Here is a 20,256-nt window from a genome sequence, read left to right as displayed (position 1 = left end):
CGCGTCGCAGGTGCCGGCGCTACTGCAGCAGTGGTTGCAGCTGATGCATGGGAGTTGCGGTGACTGCAGCTGCGCATGTGTTGGCGTAGTCTGGCGCCGTATTAAAGAAATGCATGCTTTCATAATGTGTGCCGCTCATGTATGCAAACAGCTTCGCTGGTAATGAATGTTGCGGTCCCACAATTTTCTTTTTTGCCTTGAGCCCCTATTTCAAAGAGTGCTTATTTTGTATTTGTGCGTGCGTGCGTGTGCGTGCGTGCGTGCGTGCGTGCGCGTGTGTGTGTGTGTGTGTGTGTGTGTGTGTGTGTGTGTGTGTGTGTGTGTGTGTGTGTGTGTGTGTGTGTGTGCGTGCTTGCGTGCGTGCGTGCGTGCGTGCGTGCGTCCGTGCGTGCGTCCGTGCGTGCGTGCGTGCCCTACCTACACACCATTACATAAGCGATCAGTGGCACACAAGCACGCAATGAGGAATTTTCGTGCATGTTGTTCCCAATGTCTTGCTGTTGTTTTTTGGTTATTAGCTGTGATTAAAAGGCAAGGTAGGCTACACTGGGAGTCGGCTATTGGTGGGGTAAAGACTAGGCGCACATACGCAGAAACGCGCGCCTTTAATTGTCAAAGGCACGAATCGCACATAACTGGGAACATTATAAGTCAGGGCGTATTTAGGAATCGGGCAATGCGTTTTCTTTTCTTAACCTAACGAATTTATTTTAAGAAGTCTTGGAAAGTCTCTCGTCGATGGAAATTGAACCAGATAGCTTAATGGTGATGACATCGATCCAATGTTATTCCTATATGGCAGTGGTTATGTATATTTCTTTCTCATTAGTTCTTTACTGGCCTCTAAGTAAGTGGCTAAGTGGGTCTCAGTAATAACGTGTTACCGTAAAGGGGAGCGGAACGACCCCACGTGCAGCGCGGGTTGATGTGTTAGAAAGACGCCGCTTTAGCGGCTACAGACCAGGGAATAATGACTCGCTGTTAGTGCGAATCAGTTGTGTTGTATGCCTCGCCATTACGGACTTTGCATCGGCCGCTGTAATCTCGTCTGGACGCAATTTAAGCTACTGTTCTCGTGCAGTTTGCATGACCATCGAGTAGGGCCAAATAGAAGGAAGCATGCCCTCGTGTGCAGTGCTTATAGGCAAAGGTAGATTTCGAAATGCAAAAGTCCCCCTGCCCCCTTTTCCGTCCCCCGTTTCTCGCTCGCTACTCGCACATGCACGCTAGGGTCGAGCAAAGGTGGCGCAGCTCTCGCTTGCCTGAATCCTTGAGTAAACGGAACTAAACCACTGCTTAGACAGAAAATCACATTTTCAGCCCACCGGCGACTTCTAGCGCGGCTCCCGTTACGTATGAGCTAGCCGTGGGTGAGCAGAGGAACTTGACGGCCTCAGCGATCTCGCGAGAATGAGCGGCCCTCTTGAGAGCCGCCATTGAGCAGACAGCGGCCTTTTGTTCGTCGGGCAGAGACGCTGTCATGGGTGTATCGGTCCACCCAGGAAGCACTGTGTTGCAGCGGATGCCGTGCTCTGCCAGTTCCTGCGCCGCAGACTTGGTGAGCGCAATGACGCCGGCCTTCGAAGCGGCGTGCGCCGAAGCGTTCAACCAGCCGCCCTTGGCCGCGATGGTGGATATATTCACGATCGATGCGCCTCCTTCGTGCAGCTCCTTTGCTGTACGAATCATCTCGCGGCCAGCAGCGCGGGTCACCAGGAATGCGCCCTGCGAATTAATGCATAATATTGATACGCGAACGAAGGACTAAGAACTGAAGACTGTTTACAAAGTATATTTACAAAGCATGACTGCAGCGCTGGCCAGTTCAGCCGGCAGCTCGAGAGCCAGAGTGCGTACATCCTCTTCGTTGGGGCGCCCGCGAGCATCGTCCAGAAGAAACACGCAATATGCATGTATCATTTCTCCCCGGCGGCAGAAGCACCGCACCAGTACGTCTAAATATCATTGATAACAACAGAGTAGTACGGTTTGAGGCGTGTGGCATGCACAACCTCAGTGGAATTCGGGGCAGATGAGGCACTTGTACTGACTGGGGCGATTTCCTACGTAACTGGAGTCACGGCACGCAGCACTCGATATGGGCCTGTGCACCGAGACAGGCATTTTTCTGACAGGCCGACGGGACGAGTCGGGGACCACAGGAGTACCAGAGATCCACGCGAGAAGTGGTCGTCTCTCGGTTGGCGATCGTGCAAACGCCGTTGCTTCTCTTGGGAGGTCAGGAGGCGAGCGCGGGAAATTTCGCGGGCTTGGGCTACCCTGGTGATGGCGTCAAGTGCATACTGGCTGGTCTCTGCTGCGGCGCATAAAAGGGATGCGTTTGACGTAATAGTTCTGCGGAAACACGCAAGGCGGAGGGAAGTAATTAATAAAGGCAAAACGAGACATCTACCCAATCTACCCAATAAGAGTGAATGCCCTAAGTGTGTGCTATTCTTAATCGGCAAAGCAGCACTTAGTTCTACCGTGATGTTCCCTCCGATATTCACTGTCCTAAGTTTGATTTGGTCAAGTGCAGTTTATTGGATATCTGAGTATTCCACTGTTTCTGCCAGTGGAAGTTCAGCTTGTGGCGCAAGTATTGTTTAAGATCTGTGGCTGGGATGGGTATGTTTGTGTCCGTGTCACAAAAAGCTACTGAGGTAGCTTTCTCGTCAGCAGTTTCATTGCCTTTTATGCCACAGTGGCCAGGTGCCCGACACAGGATGGTCACTTGTTTAGCATCATAAGCAGAACATAGCAATATATACAGCTCATTAAACACGGTGTTTTCTTATGTTTTCGTAGATTCATTAGGGCTGAGACTACACTCAATGAGTCTTTGAACAGAATAGCCCTAGTGAGCTTCGTTTGCTTGATGTGCTTTACTGCAGAGAGCGTTGCGTATGGTTCAGCTGTAAAAATAGATGTATGTGGGTTCCATGTACCGGATATTTAAAATGCTGGTGCTAGCGCTGCGTAAGCAACACATTTACAAAATTTATTCAGGCCAAGCTGCACTTGTCGCTCGCAGATACTAAGCTTACATGTCTTCTAACCTATTTGGATATCATATACATATACTGAATAAAATATTATACGTGGTGTGGCAGTGTGGAGAGAGTTCATTCTTTTGAAAAATAGAGTGCAGCTCAGTACTCTGCCCTGTGACACACCAGTCTCCTTAGTATATAGACGAGACAGGACGTTACCAATAGGAGCACGGAATTTGTGGTTGGACAGATAACTTTGATTAATGTTTAGCAAGTTGCCTCGGACGCGGATTTCAGCTAGATCACAAAAGATTCCGAAACGCTAAGTAGTATCGTATGCTTTTCCATGCCTAAAAGTACCGATCAGGAAAACTGTTTGTGCGCAAAGGCATCACGGATATTTGTCTCGATACGGACAAGCTCCCAGGTAGCACAATACATAACGTTTCTATATCGTTTATCTGAGACGAAAGAAATGATTTAAAGAAGAGACGAGTAAGAGAACATCGTTGGTAAAACGTTGTATATGCCTGCTAATGTACGGCTTGATTACCTTTTTTAAGACCATCTAGAGCAGCTCTTGAAAACGTATTCGAAAAGCTGGTCTGGAAATAAGTTTGGGAAAGACACAAATAATCCCTTTGCCATGGCTCTTCATATATGATCTCTAATCGTTTTTAGGACGTTATCTCATAGCTAGCCTAGAAGTAGTCTTGAAAGGTTTACGATAATCTGAAGCTCGTTTTCGCGGTTTCCAAGTGAGTCGAAGCGTCGGTGTCTAGTGCTACTGGGTTCCTGGCACAGTGCCAAGCAATTATGCCTATATAGGCCGACGCATCCTTGCCGAAATCCCCTGAAAAGGCGCATGCCTACGAAAATGAATTCTCAGTGCTGCTTTTGATATGCAGCAGTGATGTTTATAAACAAAATGGGAATGATATCCCGCTAAGAAATGGGCGCGTCTTCACAATCGGTGAGGCCAAGATTTTTTGCCAAGGGCACATGAAACGAGCATATCACAAGCCAACACTTGTGGGAGTTCCTTCGGTCTACCGGGGCGCAGTCGTTGCTGTGCCTAAGGCTCCGGACTTATTCGTCATTGCGAGGAAACCCCCTCCCAAATGCCTGCCCGTCGACCGCGCGCCGTTTTCCCCGGGCGCCGCGACCGCGTCCCGCAACGTCATGCTACGCGGCCCTGCGATTGGGTCGTGGGGGCGTGACGTAGGGAAGAAGCCCCGACTGGGGACGATCGCCGTGCGCGGGAGAGTCGTGCTGCGACAGGGACGAGCGCCGGTCACGAAAGGCAAGCTGCAAGGTACGTGAGCGACCAGCTATTTGTGTCCCCAACGCCCCGGCCTGGGGATGTTCACGTGCTTTGTCAGCTTGCGTAAGTGTGGCTTGTTGAGTGGCTCTGCGTTCCGCCCTTGCGGTAGTCGCAGGTGCTCAGTGCGTCACATTTTGCGTGTCCGAACCGTCGCAGACCATTGACGGTGACGGAAAGCGCTAGGTAGCGTTTGCGAACGCATTTCGGCCCGCGCGCGCAAACCACTGTTCGACGCGGCGTGTAACCCGCCTTCCTCGCGATCGGGAACCGCGGGCGCCGAGTGTACCTCGTGTGTTTGGGTGCAGTCTGGTACCTGTTGGCCATTTGTGATCAATAAACGCCTTAACTGTCCTGGACGCCTTGTGTTCCTGGGAGAGCGCCCATGCGTACGGCCAGAGCCGGCTAAGTCTTTCGGCTCGGTGCTCGAACCTGCGGTGGGTCTATCGCCGTACGCCGTCGTGCCGCGTCGTGAGGCTCCACTTCTCGGGGGCCACTTGGCGACGCCGTGCGCGGAGACGTACAGTGAGCCCACACACTTTATTGCAAAAATAGTACTTATGCAAGGTTTGTGCAAAATATATGTGAGCCGCAAGGTAAATTTAATTAAAAGCACATCAAGAATCCCCACAGCTACCAGAAATAATTCTTAATGAACTAGAAATTGATTAGCAATGGCTAGAACATGCATAAACGAAATTCGTAAGTACGCATACAATGACGAACAGCAAGAACGCGAAGTGTGTCAAAGTTTCTTATTGTGCTCAGTAAAGAGCCCATGCTATCAGACGAACACACGGGAGTTATTTAGAAATTGATATCACAGCAACTGCAATAAGCAGAATGAAAACGCGAGATTTAATCGCGTGGTATCTGCCTACAAGGTATGTTACCAATAATCTAGGAGTTGAAAAGAACACAAAAAGGAATAGCGACACATACAATCAAAAATCAATCCTATGATAAAAACCAAACAACGGGAACATGTTAAGCTTGAAAATATTGTCTGTACGGTACATCAAATATAGTAATGGTGAGAGAATTAAAAGAACCTCAAAACTAAAAAACAATCTCGTGGATGATCCTTACGAACACTCAAACAAGGAAATCTGTGTAACAAGTGAGCCCCACTGTAATGCAGAGTACGATGTGCCTTAGTAACGCTATACATAAGAAAAATAATCATAGTACTCTAGTGCGCAAGAAATCAATGTGCAAGCCTCATTATTAGAAAATTGAATACATTAGTACACCTTGCACACCTCTCCAGTCTCCTAAAATAAATAAAAGAAATTGGCTCACCATTACTATGTCCCTCAACTCACAAATTGGCTCACTAATACTATGTCCCTCAAAGCAAATAAATGTATACACGTTAGTTTACTGGAAAAAATAATAAAATGACATATAACTTAAGGGGAAAGAAATATAACTTAAGTGGCAAGAAATAAAAATCATCCATCAGTCAAATATTTAGGCGTTCTGCTGTCAGAGGATGGCGCTTGGTCAGAACAAGCTAATACTGCAGTTAGAATTGCCGGACATGCCTTGGATTCATGCAACCAAGTGTAAAACACGGAAACATTGGCCTAAGAGAAACATCATACAAAAATATCTATTAATACTACTGGGTATGCTTGCCTTTTGTAGGATCGGTTTTATGGTGTGCATTGGTGAATTAGAAAAAATCCAATCCATCGCGGCAATGTTTGTGCCGGGGACAACGTTCTTACTCCACTAACAATGCCACCGTCCCAAGTGTTTCTGAGCGTCGTCATTTAGGAGTCGTCACTTCTTCCGACTTCCCATGGACTGCGCATATCCAACAGCTGACCAGGAAAGCAATGCAAAAAGTGTTTTTTCTCAAGAGAGTCTTGCTTCATTCGGAATTTGTACCTAAGTACCTTGGTTACGTCAAACTTATTCGGCGCATCTGAGAATGTGCGAATATAGTTTGGTTTCTGCGCACGAAAAATAGCATCCACACACTCGAAATGATTCAAAGGAAAGCTGTCCGTTTTCTTTATAACCGCTACAAGCGTACCGATTCACCAATTGAGCTATCACAATATGCAGGCCTTCACACTCTGGGAATCCGGGCGAAACTACATCGCTGAAGTTTTTGTATATGCCACTCCATAACTCATTTAAGCTTAACCACTCATATTTTATAAACTTTAAATCCACTCTCCAGACTTGACAGAGGTACCCGAATAAACTAGAAGAGTTTTCCTGCAATAATAACGCGTTCTCGTTCTCCTACTTCGCGCATGTTGTACGAGAATGGAATGGACTGAACCCGTGTGTAACTGATCAGACAACGTTTCCAAAATTTATTGAGCTTGCCGGGAAGGCAGTCCTCTGATTTACTTATGATAGTGCTTGTGCCACTGTATTTGTTCCCACCTACTCTGTGTATTTTTTTTTCCTGGTTGAAAAAAAATATAAGGATCGAAATGTATATACATGTATGAAAGTTTGTACACCCAGTCCTGTAATAACCCCCATGGAGTAGACAGTAGGTTGAAATAAAAATTAAAAAGAAAATAAAAGCAATAAGAGCGTTTTCCAAGCGTAACAGCAATGAAAAAGTGAACTTCGTTCGATCCCTTTGGTTGAACGACAAAGCAGCTAGCTAGGTTACGCCTTAAGCTGTTTTATTCAATCTTCCATAGTCATGCGAGACTCTACTCATCTGAAGGTCCCGCGTTATGTTCGCCAGATAAACACCCTCCACTTAAATTTAGGCGGTACCTTTCCAGGACTGATCTCTTTAAATGCTCATTTTTCCAAGAACCACTGTCGCTTCGAATACACTGCCTGCGGATATGGTGTACCGCAACGATGTTGATGTTTGCTGCCCGCAATATTGCCTTATTTGCACTGCGGGTCATTTATGAATAAAGAATAAAGTTCAAATCACCAGTGACACTCGCACAAATTTCTATTTACGCCATTTAGGTGTGACGTCAAGGTCAGAGAGGACTCTGTTGATATCCTCTCCATTTTTTTTCTATAGATAACTCAATCTTCAGTGAACAGAACAGACGGGAAGAATTTTTACTTAATGGCATTATGGTGTCGCGGATACAAATTTCAAGCCTAACTTTCTTAAGTCCCAGGCTTCACCTTTCCTTGCTTTACAGTCATGTTCATTTGTTTTTCAAAGAAGAGATTGTTGACAGATACTTTAAAACTTGATAAAATGTAAATTCAAATCACACACTCAATCGATAGCGGTACAGTGGGTGGATGCTGATCGCACAAGCGTTGCGAAAGAAATCAGCATTTGCTACCCTGCAGCACCAACTCGTCATTCTCTAGCTAAATATGAGCGCTGCAGATAATTAGTGACTACTCCTTTTTTCCGCATGTTCATTCGTAATACGACGCATGTAGTAGGCATTCCCATTGTCCTGGGTCAGCTGAATTAGGCAGCACCTTCATATTTGTAGAAATGGATAATCCTACTTGAGTTGCACGTGCAAAGTTTCATTCGTGTCGGTTAATTGCGGCGTTATACTGTGCTCCCATTTTTAGGCGTCTTGGGAGAACGAGATGTGACCCTGGCTCTCACTGTGTAGGAAATGGGTTTTAAGCGTGCATACAAATTAGAAGATGATATGCGCCCAAGGTATTAAGCTGTTTTTTTTTTTTTCAATATTAAGGCAAATAAACTTTCTACTGCAACTTCTCGACAGAATTATGTTCGCTGGAAATTTTGTAAGGTCGCACAAATCCTGTGAGTTTTTGAGATTGTGAGATTATATCTTGATAATCTTTCCACCGTATGTTAAGAATAACTTGAGAACGGCACGTCCGTAATGCACTTTGTAGCATAGCGCCTTGAAATTTTTCGTTGTACACGGCTATGGTATATGCAAAGGTATAATGTAAACGTTATAAAGTTCCCGAAGTGAGCATTTAGGGATCTTTAGCGAACCAGACGCACTTCTGATGAACACCCATGGCTTCCTGCTTTCTTTCCTTTACTTTCTTTAAAACATTTCACGTTGTGTTGCCGCCGACAACGTGAAATGCGGTAACAATCGTTGATCGTGCTGTGGCTCCAGCAAGGTGAATTATTGTCTGCCGTATTTGAAGCTGTCCTTCCAAGAGAGACCCCTTCCCATCGTAAGGCGATATACGACAGCTTGCTGCTGGCAATTGAGGAGTGAAACAATTAACCTAATTTAGGCATGATGCCGGAAACACCCCAAGGGTTTTCTTTTCCATATAGAAGGTGTTTCGCGTAGCTTGAACCAATGATTTAAAAAAAGTGGTTAACCGAAACTGAATGAAACCAACGACACATGGTTTGCCGTCTTGTGGCGCTCTTTTGGTTACTTCTTATATTGCGCTAACTCAGCTCATTAACGAAGCTCAAAAATGCACATTTTTAATATTTGTTTGAGGCCCAAGTGCGTTTTGTTACGTTCTAGAGGGCATTAGAAAACGGCCGATCCAATATTTTGTGGCAATGTACATGCTGCGGGGCGAGATTTTCCGGTGTTTAAAAAAACCCCGCAAAATATTGAAAGGATACCACGTGGCTGCGCTCATGCGCTATCGTATCGCGGCGCTATATCATTATTGTGATATGCTTATTATTTTATATCACTATTAAACGTCTCCTCTCTCTTGTTCAGGGTTACCTTCAAATTGATCCTCATGATGTCGTCAAACAGTTCGTCTGTGCAGTCGACGAGAGGCACCGCAACATGAATCCCGGCGCTGTTGACGACGATGCTGAGAGGCAGTGCAGATGCGTGGCGGATGCTGTTGAAGAGCTTCTCAACAGAGGAAGCGTCGCCGATATCCAAGTATAGTGCCGTGTGTTTCGCTTCACCTGCGCAGCACAGTTCAGGCGCATTTAGTTCGGCGCTTTCTCGTCGCCGACAACTGGTGAGACTTAAAAGCGCCTCCCAGTTTTTTTGCAGAACACTGTAAATAACGCTCAAGTGGTGGCAGACACACATATACGCAAGTACAACCACGTTCAGTTGCACAACGAGGTCAATGCACTCGCGCATACACAAACGCGAACACGCTTGCGGACGCAGAACACCGCACGTCTTATGTCAACCAAATAAGCGGAACACGCCGAGACTCCCCCCCCCCCCCCCCTGCTCACAGAATATAGTATACCTATAGCTTAGGGCTCACTCATGTTCACCAAATATATACCCAGCTGTAGCCACTCGGACTCATACTATCTCCTTGTTTGTTACTACTCGTAGGATTCGCTCCAAGCAATGCAGTACAAAAATCTAATTAAAAGAACAAATCAAGCCATCGCAGGACCATGTGAGGCAGATATTGATGCATTTGGCTCGCAAACTTGATGTCCGTTTTGGGAGGGGCATACTCCTCCGGAAGATTAGTTTTGAGTCTGGCTTCCCTGTGCATCTTATTCTTGATATCCCGAGTACCAGAGCACAGCGATAGAAGGTGGTAGGTGTCCGCCCTAGGCTCAACAACAGTGCGATTAAGACACATTCCGGGATTCTCGGTTGTATATCCTCAGGTCTAACTAATAGCAGGTCTCACAGCCACCAGAGTACGAATCCTCCGAAGACAACGTTCACCACATGAGAAATGTTGCAGGAAACTCGCCAAGATGAAGCGCAGCCTCGTCCACGTAGTCTGACACTCACGAAAGCGAGAATCAGGCAGGCTCATCCGGACACGCGGCCCCATGTAGCCGGGCTCTCTAGGGCGCACTCATATGCGTGGGATCACCGACTTGTTCGCAAATGCTTATAACTCATATGCTTTCAGGCGCACAGAGCATGCACACGTGTTTAGGCTTATTTTGGGCACTTTCCTGGTGTCTAGCATTGCGATTTCTACTTATAGAAATGACCCAATTTAATGTGGCGAACTGTTGTTTTGACGGAATTCAAAATTAAAACGCACGTACCTAATCCCGCCATAATAATAAAAAATAAGAATAAAATCCTGCATTTGCAAATGCCATTCCGCCAGCTGTCATGTCATGCTTTAATTTCTGGATAAGATCACATATTTCACCGAGACACGTTGATTTCAAGAAAAGTGAATTCGACACACGCGGCGTGAAAAATTTGCAATTGCAAGTTTCAATTCTGCAAATGCAATGTCTGCAGGGCTCCCCTCAGCCTTAATAAAAAGGCCGTGTTCACACAGCTAATCAATTTCGCACGTTCTAATTTTCGCCCGTTTAGGTGTATCATGTGCGCATGCGTGTTTTAATTTTTTCTGTTATTTCATTACCCCATCACATTATTTTTTCTGAACTGCTTCGTATATAGTTGAGAAAAGGCACTCATCGTAATCACACTTCGCTTTCTTTTTAGTGTACGTCACGAAAAGGCCAGGCTGCCGCGTACGTATAATGGCGTAATACATAGCCTCTTTCTTTTTATTGCGTTTGTACATGTCTTTGTCGAACCATGGTTTGCGTATCTTTTTACGTTTTCCTTTAGGAAGCCTCTGAGGCGGCAAAGACATTCCTTAAAAGGCGAGCACATTTCGCAGAAACAAACCGAAAGCTCTCTTTACATCTGTGTCATTATATATCGGAGTAGCTCTACAGTATTCCTGCGATTACTGGGCTAAATTGCTGTTCGGGGTCACTTTTTTGTTTGTCAGGGTCTTTAGGTATAAGACATAACACAGGTAAGTCGTAACTCACATCTGCTATTAGTACTCCTGATCTGACATCATGTTCACTTAAATTGGAAAGGCATGCATCGAACAATGTAGCGCTATTCACTGTTACCTCTGTTGGTACAATAACGTAATTGCTGCAGCGATAACGAGAAAACAGTGCCTTGAGTATTACCGACCATGTTTCATCAGCAATGATGATGACATTCACATCACCTATAATTACATGCTCGTTCATCGTGTCAAAGCTTTTCCCATAAAACTACAAAAGGCTGCCTGGTCTCCATTTGGGGGTCTGCAGAAAACGCTAACAATAGTTTTATTCAGGTGCACGCTCTACCATTATACATCATTGTTATACAAAAGTGTTCAATGACAATTATCGTGAATGAGTCTTTAACACAAACTACTACAACTCCGCCTGCTTTATTTTCTCTGATATGATGCGACTGATGCACAGAGAACTGTGGAACTGGATCATTTATAGGCAGACATGTATCTGTTAAAAGTACCTCAAAATTTTTAGTTTTTTATTGTAATAACTCATTAGTTCCAACCAACTTCTTGCAATGCTTTCTGTATAAATATGTACTGGCGATAACATCTTGGATCCTGAATATTCTTTGTTCAACGTTTGCATGTCATAGTAAGCATAGTAAGCATCTATCGCTTGGACACCAGGGGACATATTCTTTAAATGCTACCATACTGGACACATATAATTTGTCTGCTGTTGAAGTTCTCATTGGCTGGGCTATGGGGCATTTCAGCAGGAGGCAGGCGCCTCCAGCCAATCGGCTCTTCAGCAGCAGACGAAATGGACATGTTCATTAGGTGGAAATTTACAGAATACCCCCCCCCCCCCCCTCCTCTACCCCGATGAATGAGGAGACATCATCCCTGGGCCATGATTTATCCTTATGGTGTTGAAGTTGGTACCAAGTTCTTTTGATGCTAAGATGGGCGATCCTTCTCCTTTCCAAGCAAGCACCGTACTATTGGCGGCCCAGACATATTGCCACTTTGTTTACTTTCTTTTTTGTCACGAAGACGTCAGACGTTTTCGTTTTGTTCCATCAAATGCGTGTTCACTTACATTGAGGTATATTGGTGAAACCAACATCTTTAGAAATTAGCCACTTTTTTCTTGCTTTCGTGTGCATTCAGTTTCGTTTCATTGTTAGCACGAAACACACGAAATATTTCTGACGCCAGTCTTTGCAGTGAACACACATTGACACGTGTGAACATCACTTTCTGAGCTTGTCTCAGCAGGCTGCATCTTTCGAGAAAAATATCTCAGATGGCGCCACGCGAAGTCAACGAGCTGTTGAAGCACAGCGCCGATGGCCACGCTGAAAGCACTTGCTATTTAGAGTCGCAGCCTCAGATCAGAAATGTGAGGAAGCATCACGTCCACGACGGCTCGTTTTGCGGCCGTGAAGGCTGCCGTCGCTTCCTTGTTTCTGGAAGAAGGTCAATGAGTGGGTGCAGAAGCTCCGTACAGGAATGTATGAAACACCTAGAGAAACTGACGAGCCCCAAGAAGTCTCGCAATTTGCGAAGTTCTGTCGGCTGTGGTAAATCATTCACTGCTTGGTGCGAGATGAGAGAGGACGGATGCCTGACGAATAGATGTGATGGCCTAGGAATCGCAGCTCCGAATCAAAGAACACAAATTTCTAGGCATTCATGACGAAACCATATTGCTGCAGTGTTCTAATAATGCATGCAGGGGGCACTCGGGGTCTGCTCGAGTAGCACTCGCGGCAAGAATGTCACCGATGTGGGTGAGTATAGTTGAGAGGCCGCGCATCCCCTCTGCACTGAACTGTAGAAAAGCTTGAGCAGCGTTGCGGAGTCCAAAAGGCATCAACACATACTCAAACAGGCCAAACGGAGTTGTGATGGCAGTCTTACGAATGTCTGCGGGCTCCACGGTGTTAGGATGGTGTGCTTTTACAAGGCACACTTTACTAACTATAGGGCCGCCAACGTGGTTAGAAGTAAAATCTTGGATGTGAGGCAGCGGGTAGCTGTTGTAGCTGTACCGTTGAGGGCGCGGTAGTTCCTTTGGTAGATGTAGTGATGACATCGAAGAGCTCGCTGATGGGCATATTATTCCCAGCGGTCGCATGTTGTCCAATTATCCTTGTGTATTACCAATCGTTCTTCATATAGGGGACGTGGATGGGCCGTGACAGGTGGACGACGTGTAACGATGTGATGTGTTGGGCCATGCTGAGGTGTCTGGGTACGGTTGCAGGGCATCGTGAGATCTAGGAACTTATCGAGAAGGTTCTAAAATGGAGAACTCGAGATGAGCGTGCGTATGGCGGTGAGCGCCAGGTCGCAGAGCTCACCGCAGATGGAGAGGCGGATCATGATGTCGTTTAGCTGATGACGCCAGATGCTACGTCCAAGTCGCAGTGTGAGAGGAAGACGGATCCAGTTATCGGATGGATAACGTCGGCTGTTACGAACGCCCACCAAACCGTGCGACGCAGGCCCATGTCAGGGGTCAATGAGCGGAGACCGTACATGGCTATGGATGAAGAGTTACCGGCACGTAGTGTTCCTCCTGCGGACCTGGACAGGCGATCCTCGTTCGTAGGCCGTCGTACGCTTACTTCTGCTCCCGTGTCCACGAGGAAGCTCGATCATCCGGGAAATTCAATTCATTACTACCAAAATGTGGCCAGATTCAGGAGCGCGGTCAAAAAACACGGTCAATGATTCCGCTCACCATTTCTCGACCTACTACAGAGCAAGTGCATTTTATTGTGCCGTTCTGGAACATCCTGTGGTATCAGCAGACCTGAGAGATAATCGAATGACGCGAGAAGTCGCTGCGCGAAAAATAACGCCCTGGGTGCGGAGAGGGCTGTTAACGTGACGGCGTCTCGAGAGCGGCTATTGAAGCTGCGAGGTGGTCTACGGGCTCTTCTAACCTTGAAACAGCTGACGTCTGAAACAGAGTGACTGGGACCTTGCAGGCAGCGGTTGCAGCCGGACAGGTGACCTCATAGACGCTGTGAGCCAACGCAGCATGACGATTGAGGTACAACTCGCCTGCAGCAGCCAGACAGAGGTGGATGAACTAAGGCATGCGCCGCAGGATCAACTCCTTGAGCAAGATGCCATGCGTGCTGATGTCGGTCTAGCCCAAAATCCACCACAAAGTGCTGAGCAATTGTCAAGGCCGAGCTGTTCACCGGTAAGGAGCTGTTGGAGGCACACGCACTTGGCTGGCTTTGTGCGTTGTCGCCTAGCGGCTCGGCATTGGGATAGGCCGCCCTTTGAGCAACATCTGATGGCAGAGATGAGAAGTGGTGCTAGTACCGTGTAGTATCCCAGGTAATGTGGTGAAGGTAGAACTGCCCCTACAGCTGAGTGAACTACCTTTGGGAGTGTTTAGGCAAGACGGCTGCATGCGGAGTCTGCCCATCGCCACGTCCGCCTGATTTGCTAGGGAGGCGGTTGCAATGTGACCCGCTCGTGGAAGGCAGAATGAGCTCATGTTTGCGTCCGGAGTCATCACTGTATGTACGGTACACCAGGACAAGACGTCTAACTCCAAAACCTAACTCCCAGCCGTGTCACGCTCATGCGTTCGCCACGAACCGTGCATCATCTTTATTTTCGTCTTTCTCGTATGCTTGAGCTGTCGGAAGAGGGCACTACGGATTTTGCAGTGTCATGCGAAGCACGTGTGACGTCATATTAACAGCGCATCGTTCATTGCTATATAAGCGCTGAGTTCGGGGTGCTCCGTGTTCTTTTTGGCTCAGTACTCATGGGCTAATAAACCATTACGTTGGTCGTCACTTTAGTTCTGCCTGGTGCCTCACGTCTATCACATACTGGCGACGAGGGTGGGATTAAAATTATCTCGGGTTGCAGGGAACCACTAGCAGTGGTTCCTGAGTGTGCTGCCAGGAAATTTGCAGATGCAGACGAATGGAAGGTTCGATCAGTTCATTGAGTATGGCGGCGAAGATATTGAGTCCTACGTGGAGACTTTCAAACCCTTCCTGAACGCCCCTAAACTTAGCGACGACCTGAAGGTGTCAGGATTTATAACGACAATAGGAAAGAAAGCATAGAAAATTCAGAAAACTTTGCTGGAACGGGAAAAGCCCGAAAACGAGACATACGCACATTTGGTGCAAATCCTACAAGAGCAATACGTACCAAAATCATCTGTAATTGCAGAATGGGTCAAATTTAATAATCGTTTCTAGCAAGAAGGCGAAACTGTGGCAGCTTTCGGGGTAGAGCTGGAGCGGTTGGCAGCATCCTGAGATTTTGGGGCCTTTCTGGACGAGTTTCTTTGCGACCGTTTTGTAACCGGGCTTTGTGATAGAGACACTCAAGTACAGTTGCTGAAGAAGAGCAACTTGATGTTTAAAGATGCCTGCGATATTGCAAGGAGTATCGAGTTGGCCCACAAGAAATTCCAAGATTTTAAGCCCAGCGGGGGGCAAGGAACGGTCAGCACTTCTGACCGCAAGCCCGACAGCGGGAAACTCCCACCGCACTGGAGAGAAGAAGCTACTACGGTACCCGCTGGGAGAAAGGGCGACGGAATCACGGTACTGTTTCCGATGCGGCTCAGAGCTTGAAGCGTCTACCTGCAAACTTCGCAAATATCGTGGGCGGTTATGCAAAGGTGTTGGACATCTAGCGAGTATGTACAAAAGTAGAGACTCTGCGAACGCAATCGATGGGGACTGTGACGCGGGTGAACTTGTGCTGCGCAATATCTATTTGTGTGAGGGGCGCAAGGGAGCTTACAAAATTTTTCTAAAGCTAGAGCAGAAAAGTGTTCGCATGTAGGATGACACGAGTGCGTCTATATCAATTGTACCAGAGCCAATGTACAAAACATACTGGCCCAACCTACCCAAAGGGTCATGCAACCTTAACCTAAAGAGTTACGGAGGCACTCCACTGCCGGTAACGGGAAAGCTAACCGTTTCGATAGGGAACAACGGTTAGCACAAGCAGCTTCCGCTAATTGTCGTGAATACAAAAGAGAATACCAACACTTTGCTCACGGGATGGAACTGGTTGGCGGCACTTAAATTAGATTGGTCTATTGTGCACGGGATTAACTTGAACAAAGTGGCATCGTTGCTTGAAAAGTATGGTAAGATTTTTGAACCTACCTTGGGCTTAATCAAGAACAGTGCAATTAAATTATAGCTTAAAGAGGGCAGTACGTCAGTCTTTTCTAAACAGCGATCAGTGCCGTTTGTGGTTAGGGAAGCAGTGACTTCGGAGTTGCAGAATCTCGTGCAGACAGGAGCATTAGTACCTGTTCAGCAGAGCCAATGGACGACACCACTGTGGTCGTACCTAAACCGAACAACCAGGGGTGCTATGCAGGATGCGCCGAGTTTGGCGAAACTCGGGATCTTCACGAGCTCTGGCGACACCCCAAGATGAAAGCACAAATGGTACCGAGACACAGTTTATCTTTCGAGAAGCCTCCAGTTTCATTGGTTTATCTAGATTCACTCTGGGTGGCTATCATTCCTTGGGCGTTGCCTTCTGGGCGGTCGACAAACTGGGGCTCACGTGATCATACCGTCGGTGCACGGTCGCACCTTCTTTCACTTGTTTGTCGTTCCACCGAGTGCATTACACGCACAAGTGAGTTATAAAACAAATGCATTTAATACAATATTATTAGTTAGTTTAACGTGGTTTAAAAGCATTTTAAAGCTTACAAGATGTACACTGAATGTGTTCGACTAATTTGTAATTTAGTACGCTTCACGTTATACCACGAGGGAACGCTGTGGTGGCGTCATCACATACATTCATCGGGCGAGCATGGCGGCTAAACATCGAAGAGGCCCAGTGTAAACAAACTCGTACAACGAGCTTGCAGTGCGCGACGTAGTGATCAGGCTCGATGATGACCACTATTTCTTGGATAGTTCTGTTCCTCCGTGAGCAATCTTTCCGTGCACCCCGAAAGACTGCGAATAGCTTAGGCGATTTTACAGATCGCAACGCGTACTTACTGTTCACGGCACAATCCTGAACAAACAACTTATCCGGCGCTGCTTCTGTGAGTGCGCTGAGTTCCTCCACTCTGCGTGACTGCGAGTGTCACGAATATTGCATAGTGTGTGCAAAAGGAAGACAGCCGATATAGCTACGATGCGACAAGGAGGTGGTGCCGACGATGGATCTCGCAACCAACACAGTGACGGAGGCATCGACAAACTGCAGATAAGTATATTTCTACTGTTTCATATTTAGCATAATAATAGTGCACGGATTAAGTCACTTTCGTAGTAACGAACTGAATGTCCTGCAGTTTAAAAAAGGCATTGAGAGCCAATGAGTGTTCGTGCTTTTACATGTACGTGGGCCCGCGAAAATATGGAAAAGATAAAGGTAACCTTCACTAACTTAGTGATATAACAGAAGTTCACCAGTGACATTCAGCCCGCAGAATCTATGGAAGAGTATCTTTATCCAGGTAAAATATCAATAGCAGGTACTGATATAAAGCAGGAAACTTATACAAAAATTTCATGGGTTGAACAGCACATGGGAGGCATTACCGAATCGTGATCGCCACGTTACCAATATCCTTGAAAATTGTTTAGAATCGTTGCATTCTACCGGTTATGCAATATGGGACATAAACCTGGAGGTTAACAAAGAAACTTCAGAAGTCGAGGACTGTGCAGAAAGCGAAGTAACAAAAATTGTTGGAGATAGCATTAAGGCAGGAAGACAGTGGCGTAGTAAACCGTAGCAACTGATATGCTAGTTGAGATTGAGAAAAAAAAATGGAATCGGTGGGCAGGCTATGCACATCTTCAATCACTTGTTGCCAACTTATAACAGGTGATTACATAAGCGTGACAGAATGGATGTCAAGGAGAGAGAACTGCAGCCGAGGATGGTAGAAAATTGCGTAATGGGACAAAAATATGATGTTTGTAGGCATAGGATGCAATCAGCTCGCATAAGACGGGATTGTAGGGAGCGCCATTGATTTTGCAGTGAACAAAAATACGTTTGTGGTGCTGACAGTAGAGACTCGTGAAGGTTCGAGGACAGGTCAGCTGTTGGCACACTAATAAACATTACAATTGGCTCTGAAAAATACAACCCGTTATGAAAAATAAAGCAATGTTGTCCCGACAAATTGTTTTATTATGCATACACTAAAGGCTTCCACACTCAAGGGCAGTTAGTACCAATAGTGCAATGAGCATTTTTATTTGTAAATAATGGTTTATATGCGGTTGATTCATTCCAACAATCCACTTTTTTTGCAGCAAAACATTCTGCTGCTGGAGGCACTCAACCGCCTGGTGGCAGTAGGCGAGCGCCAGGCACATGCTCTTGAGAGTGTGGCAAGGTCCAGAGGGCTGCTCTGCCACAGTAGGATCGGTGCACTCACTGCTTTCCAGTCGAGCCCCCAGAACACACCTTATAAAGGAGCTTTCAGTTTATTATTTTGTTTATTATTCAAGAGCATGAATAAAATTATTGCAGTAAACATTGTGCTGTGCATATTGGGACACTTGTAACATGCACTTGATGTCTCTTCAAAATGGGCAAACACATAAGACAACCTGGACCGTGTAAATGAAAAAGACACTAATGCAGCATATACGTCATTGTGCTGTTTGTTCTTTCTATGTGCAAGAATACAGTGGGTATGATTAGCCACAAGATGAACGGTGTGTGTATTTCACAATGAGAAGACAGGAAACGGCATGACCTTAATAATGCTATCACCTATAGACTGTGCACATGAATGCAACACTCCCCGATTTAAACGTGCCATTACATGCACGTTCGATACCACATATTCTTTAACAATGTCATATATTTGCATGTACTAATTTCCACACAGCTTAAGCGCATGCATAGCTCACTTGTGATGTATCCATTTCATAGGCCAAATAATTGTACACTTTGTCCTTTTGTGTTGTATGAAAAGCGGCATCCTCTAGTCTGATACAACTTCACAAGACAGGAGAGGCCCCGCCCAGATGACCAAAGCGCAGCAGCCGATTGCCTCCACGTCTAAAGAAATAGTCCCTCTCTAATGAGCGGGTATTAGTGCGTCCAGCGGCACGACGTCAGTGTAGAGTGTGTGCCCATTGCTGCAGGCTTGTGTTCACCTGCCGTAGAAGTGCAGATTCTACGGCCTCCTAAAGTTGTATCCGACTATAGAATCACGTAATGCCTTGCACTGGTTGCATAGACTTTAGCAACTTGATAGCACACAATGATCAGGTACAGAAATCTATAAAGGCACGCAAACAAAGCTGGCTGGCCACACTTCCATTAGGAGGGGCTGTAAACAGTTCTCACCAAATATTCCCATGACATCCTTGAAAAAGAGGTGGTGTTTGGCACTTTAGAATCAAAAACAGATTACAGCGAATGTTGTGTACCACGTTAAAACAAACTGAGCTTGGTTATCTGCACAGCATGTAATGAAAGCTTGTGCTTCACATAGGAAACAAAGTGCTCTGTCCAGTACAACTGTCGAGTTTGCTGTGGCACCTATTATGTCATTAGTGTCAACGTACAAATTTTCAAAGGCTATTCATTTCACCATTATTTTTGTATGATGGTTATTTCAATCAGTGCTTGTATTACATGAGCAGGTGGATTTGAAAGCAAAGCTTTGTTTGCAAACCTTCAGACTTCCATAATTGTGTGGCAAGGCACTGGCATGGTGTCGAATAGCTCACACTTCCTCGGTCCTGCACCAAAGAGGCCCAATGCTCTATTTGAAGATGGATCGCACAACAATTCTACGGCACACAAACAAGAGTAACACACACAGCAGTGCATTCTGCGGTGTGTATTTCTCTTCCTCAGTCCTGCACCAAAGAGACCCAATGCTCTACTTGAAGTTGGACAGCGCAACAATTCGACGGCACACAAAGAAAAGTAACACACACAGCAGAGCGTTCTGCTGTGTGTATTTCTCTTCTTTGTGTCCCGTCGAATTGTGGTGCAATTCAGCTTCAAGCTTCTATACCGATACAACGAGTCTTCAACCTTACCAATGATCTAGTTATTAAGCCACAATGGCGCACATCTTTGAAATGTCCCAACACGAATTAGCTCTCCAACAAATCACCGCTAGCATAAAATTTTGCTGCAGAGGTGTATGCACGTGCCATATTCTGTACCACTAAACTCGCAGGAATCAAAGGGGCAAGCATTAACCAGCCTTACTGCTGCCGTTACCATCATCATCATGACACCAATAGAAAGACAGTGCTGCGTTTC

At 46.2% G+C, this 20,256-nt stretch overlaps 1 protein-coding gene, 1 long non-coding RNA gene and 1 pseudogene across 2 annotated transcripts in view; 1 reads left to right on the top strand and 2 right to left on the bottom strand.

Moving 5' to 3' along the window:
* Window positions 1-681: 681 nt before the first annotated feature.
* The window catches only part of LOC129381708 ((3R)-3-hydroxyacyl-CoA dehydrogenase-like), a 42,798-nt gene continuing 23,223 nt past the window's right edge, over window positions 682-20,256 (bottom strand). Inside the window, exons 2-3 of the mRNA XM_055064771.2 lie at window positions 8,970-9,163; window positions 682-1,725 (exon numbers count right to left, since the gene is read on the bottom strand). Of these exons, the coding sequence (XP_054920746.1) occupies window positions 1,309-1,725; window positions 8,970-9,163 (611 nt within the window). The 3' untranslated portion in view covers window positions 682-1,308. The remainder of the gene's footprint in view (window positions 1,726-8,969; window positions 9,164-20,256) is intronic.
* On the top strand, window positions 14,916-15,804 carry LOC140214149 (uncharacterized; annotated as a pseudogene).
* Window positions 18,187-19,777, bottom strand: LOC140214241 (uncharacterized). The gene is made up of 2 exons (XR_011891192.1): window positions 19,655-19,777; window positions 18,187-18,373 (listed from the first exon to the last, which is right to left on the bottom strand). It is a non-coding gene; the product is annotated as an uncharacterized lncRNA (long non-coding RNA).

Source organism: Dermacentor andersoni, chromosome 11 (genome assembly GCF_023375885.2).
Source record: "Dermacentor andersoni chromosome 11, qqDerAnde1_hic_scaffold, whole genome shotgun sequence".
NCBI classification, from domain to species: Eukaryota; Metazoa; Arthropoda; class Arachnida; order Ixodida; family Ixodidae; genus Dermacentor; species Dermacentor andersoni.
Note: the sequence above shows the minus strand (reverse complement) of the source record. Positions and strands in the feature narration are given on the sequence as shown.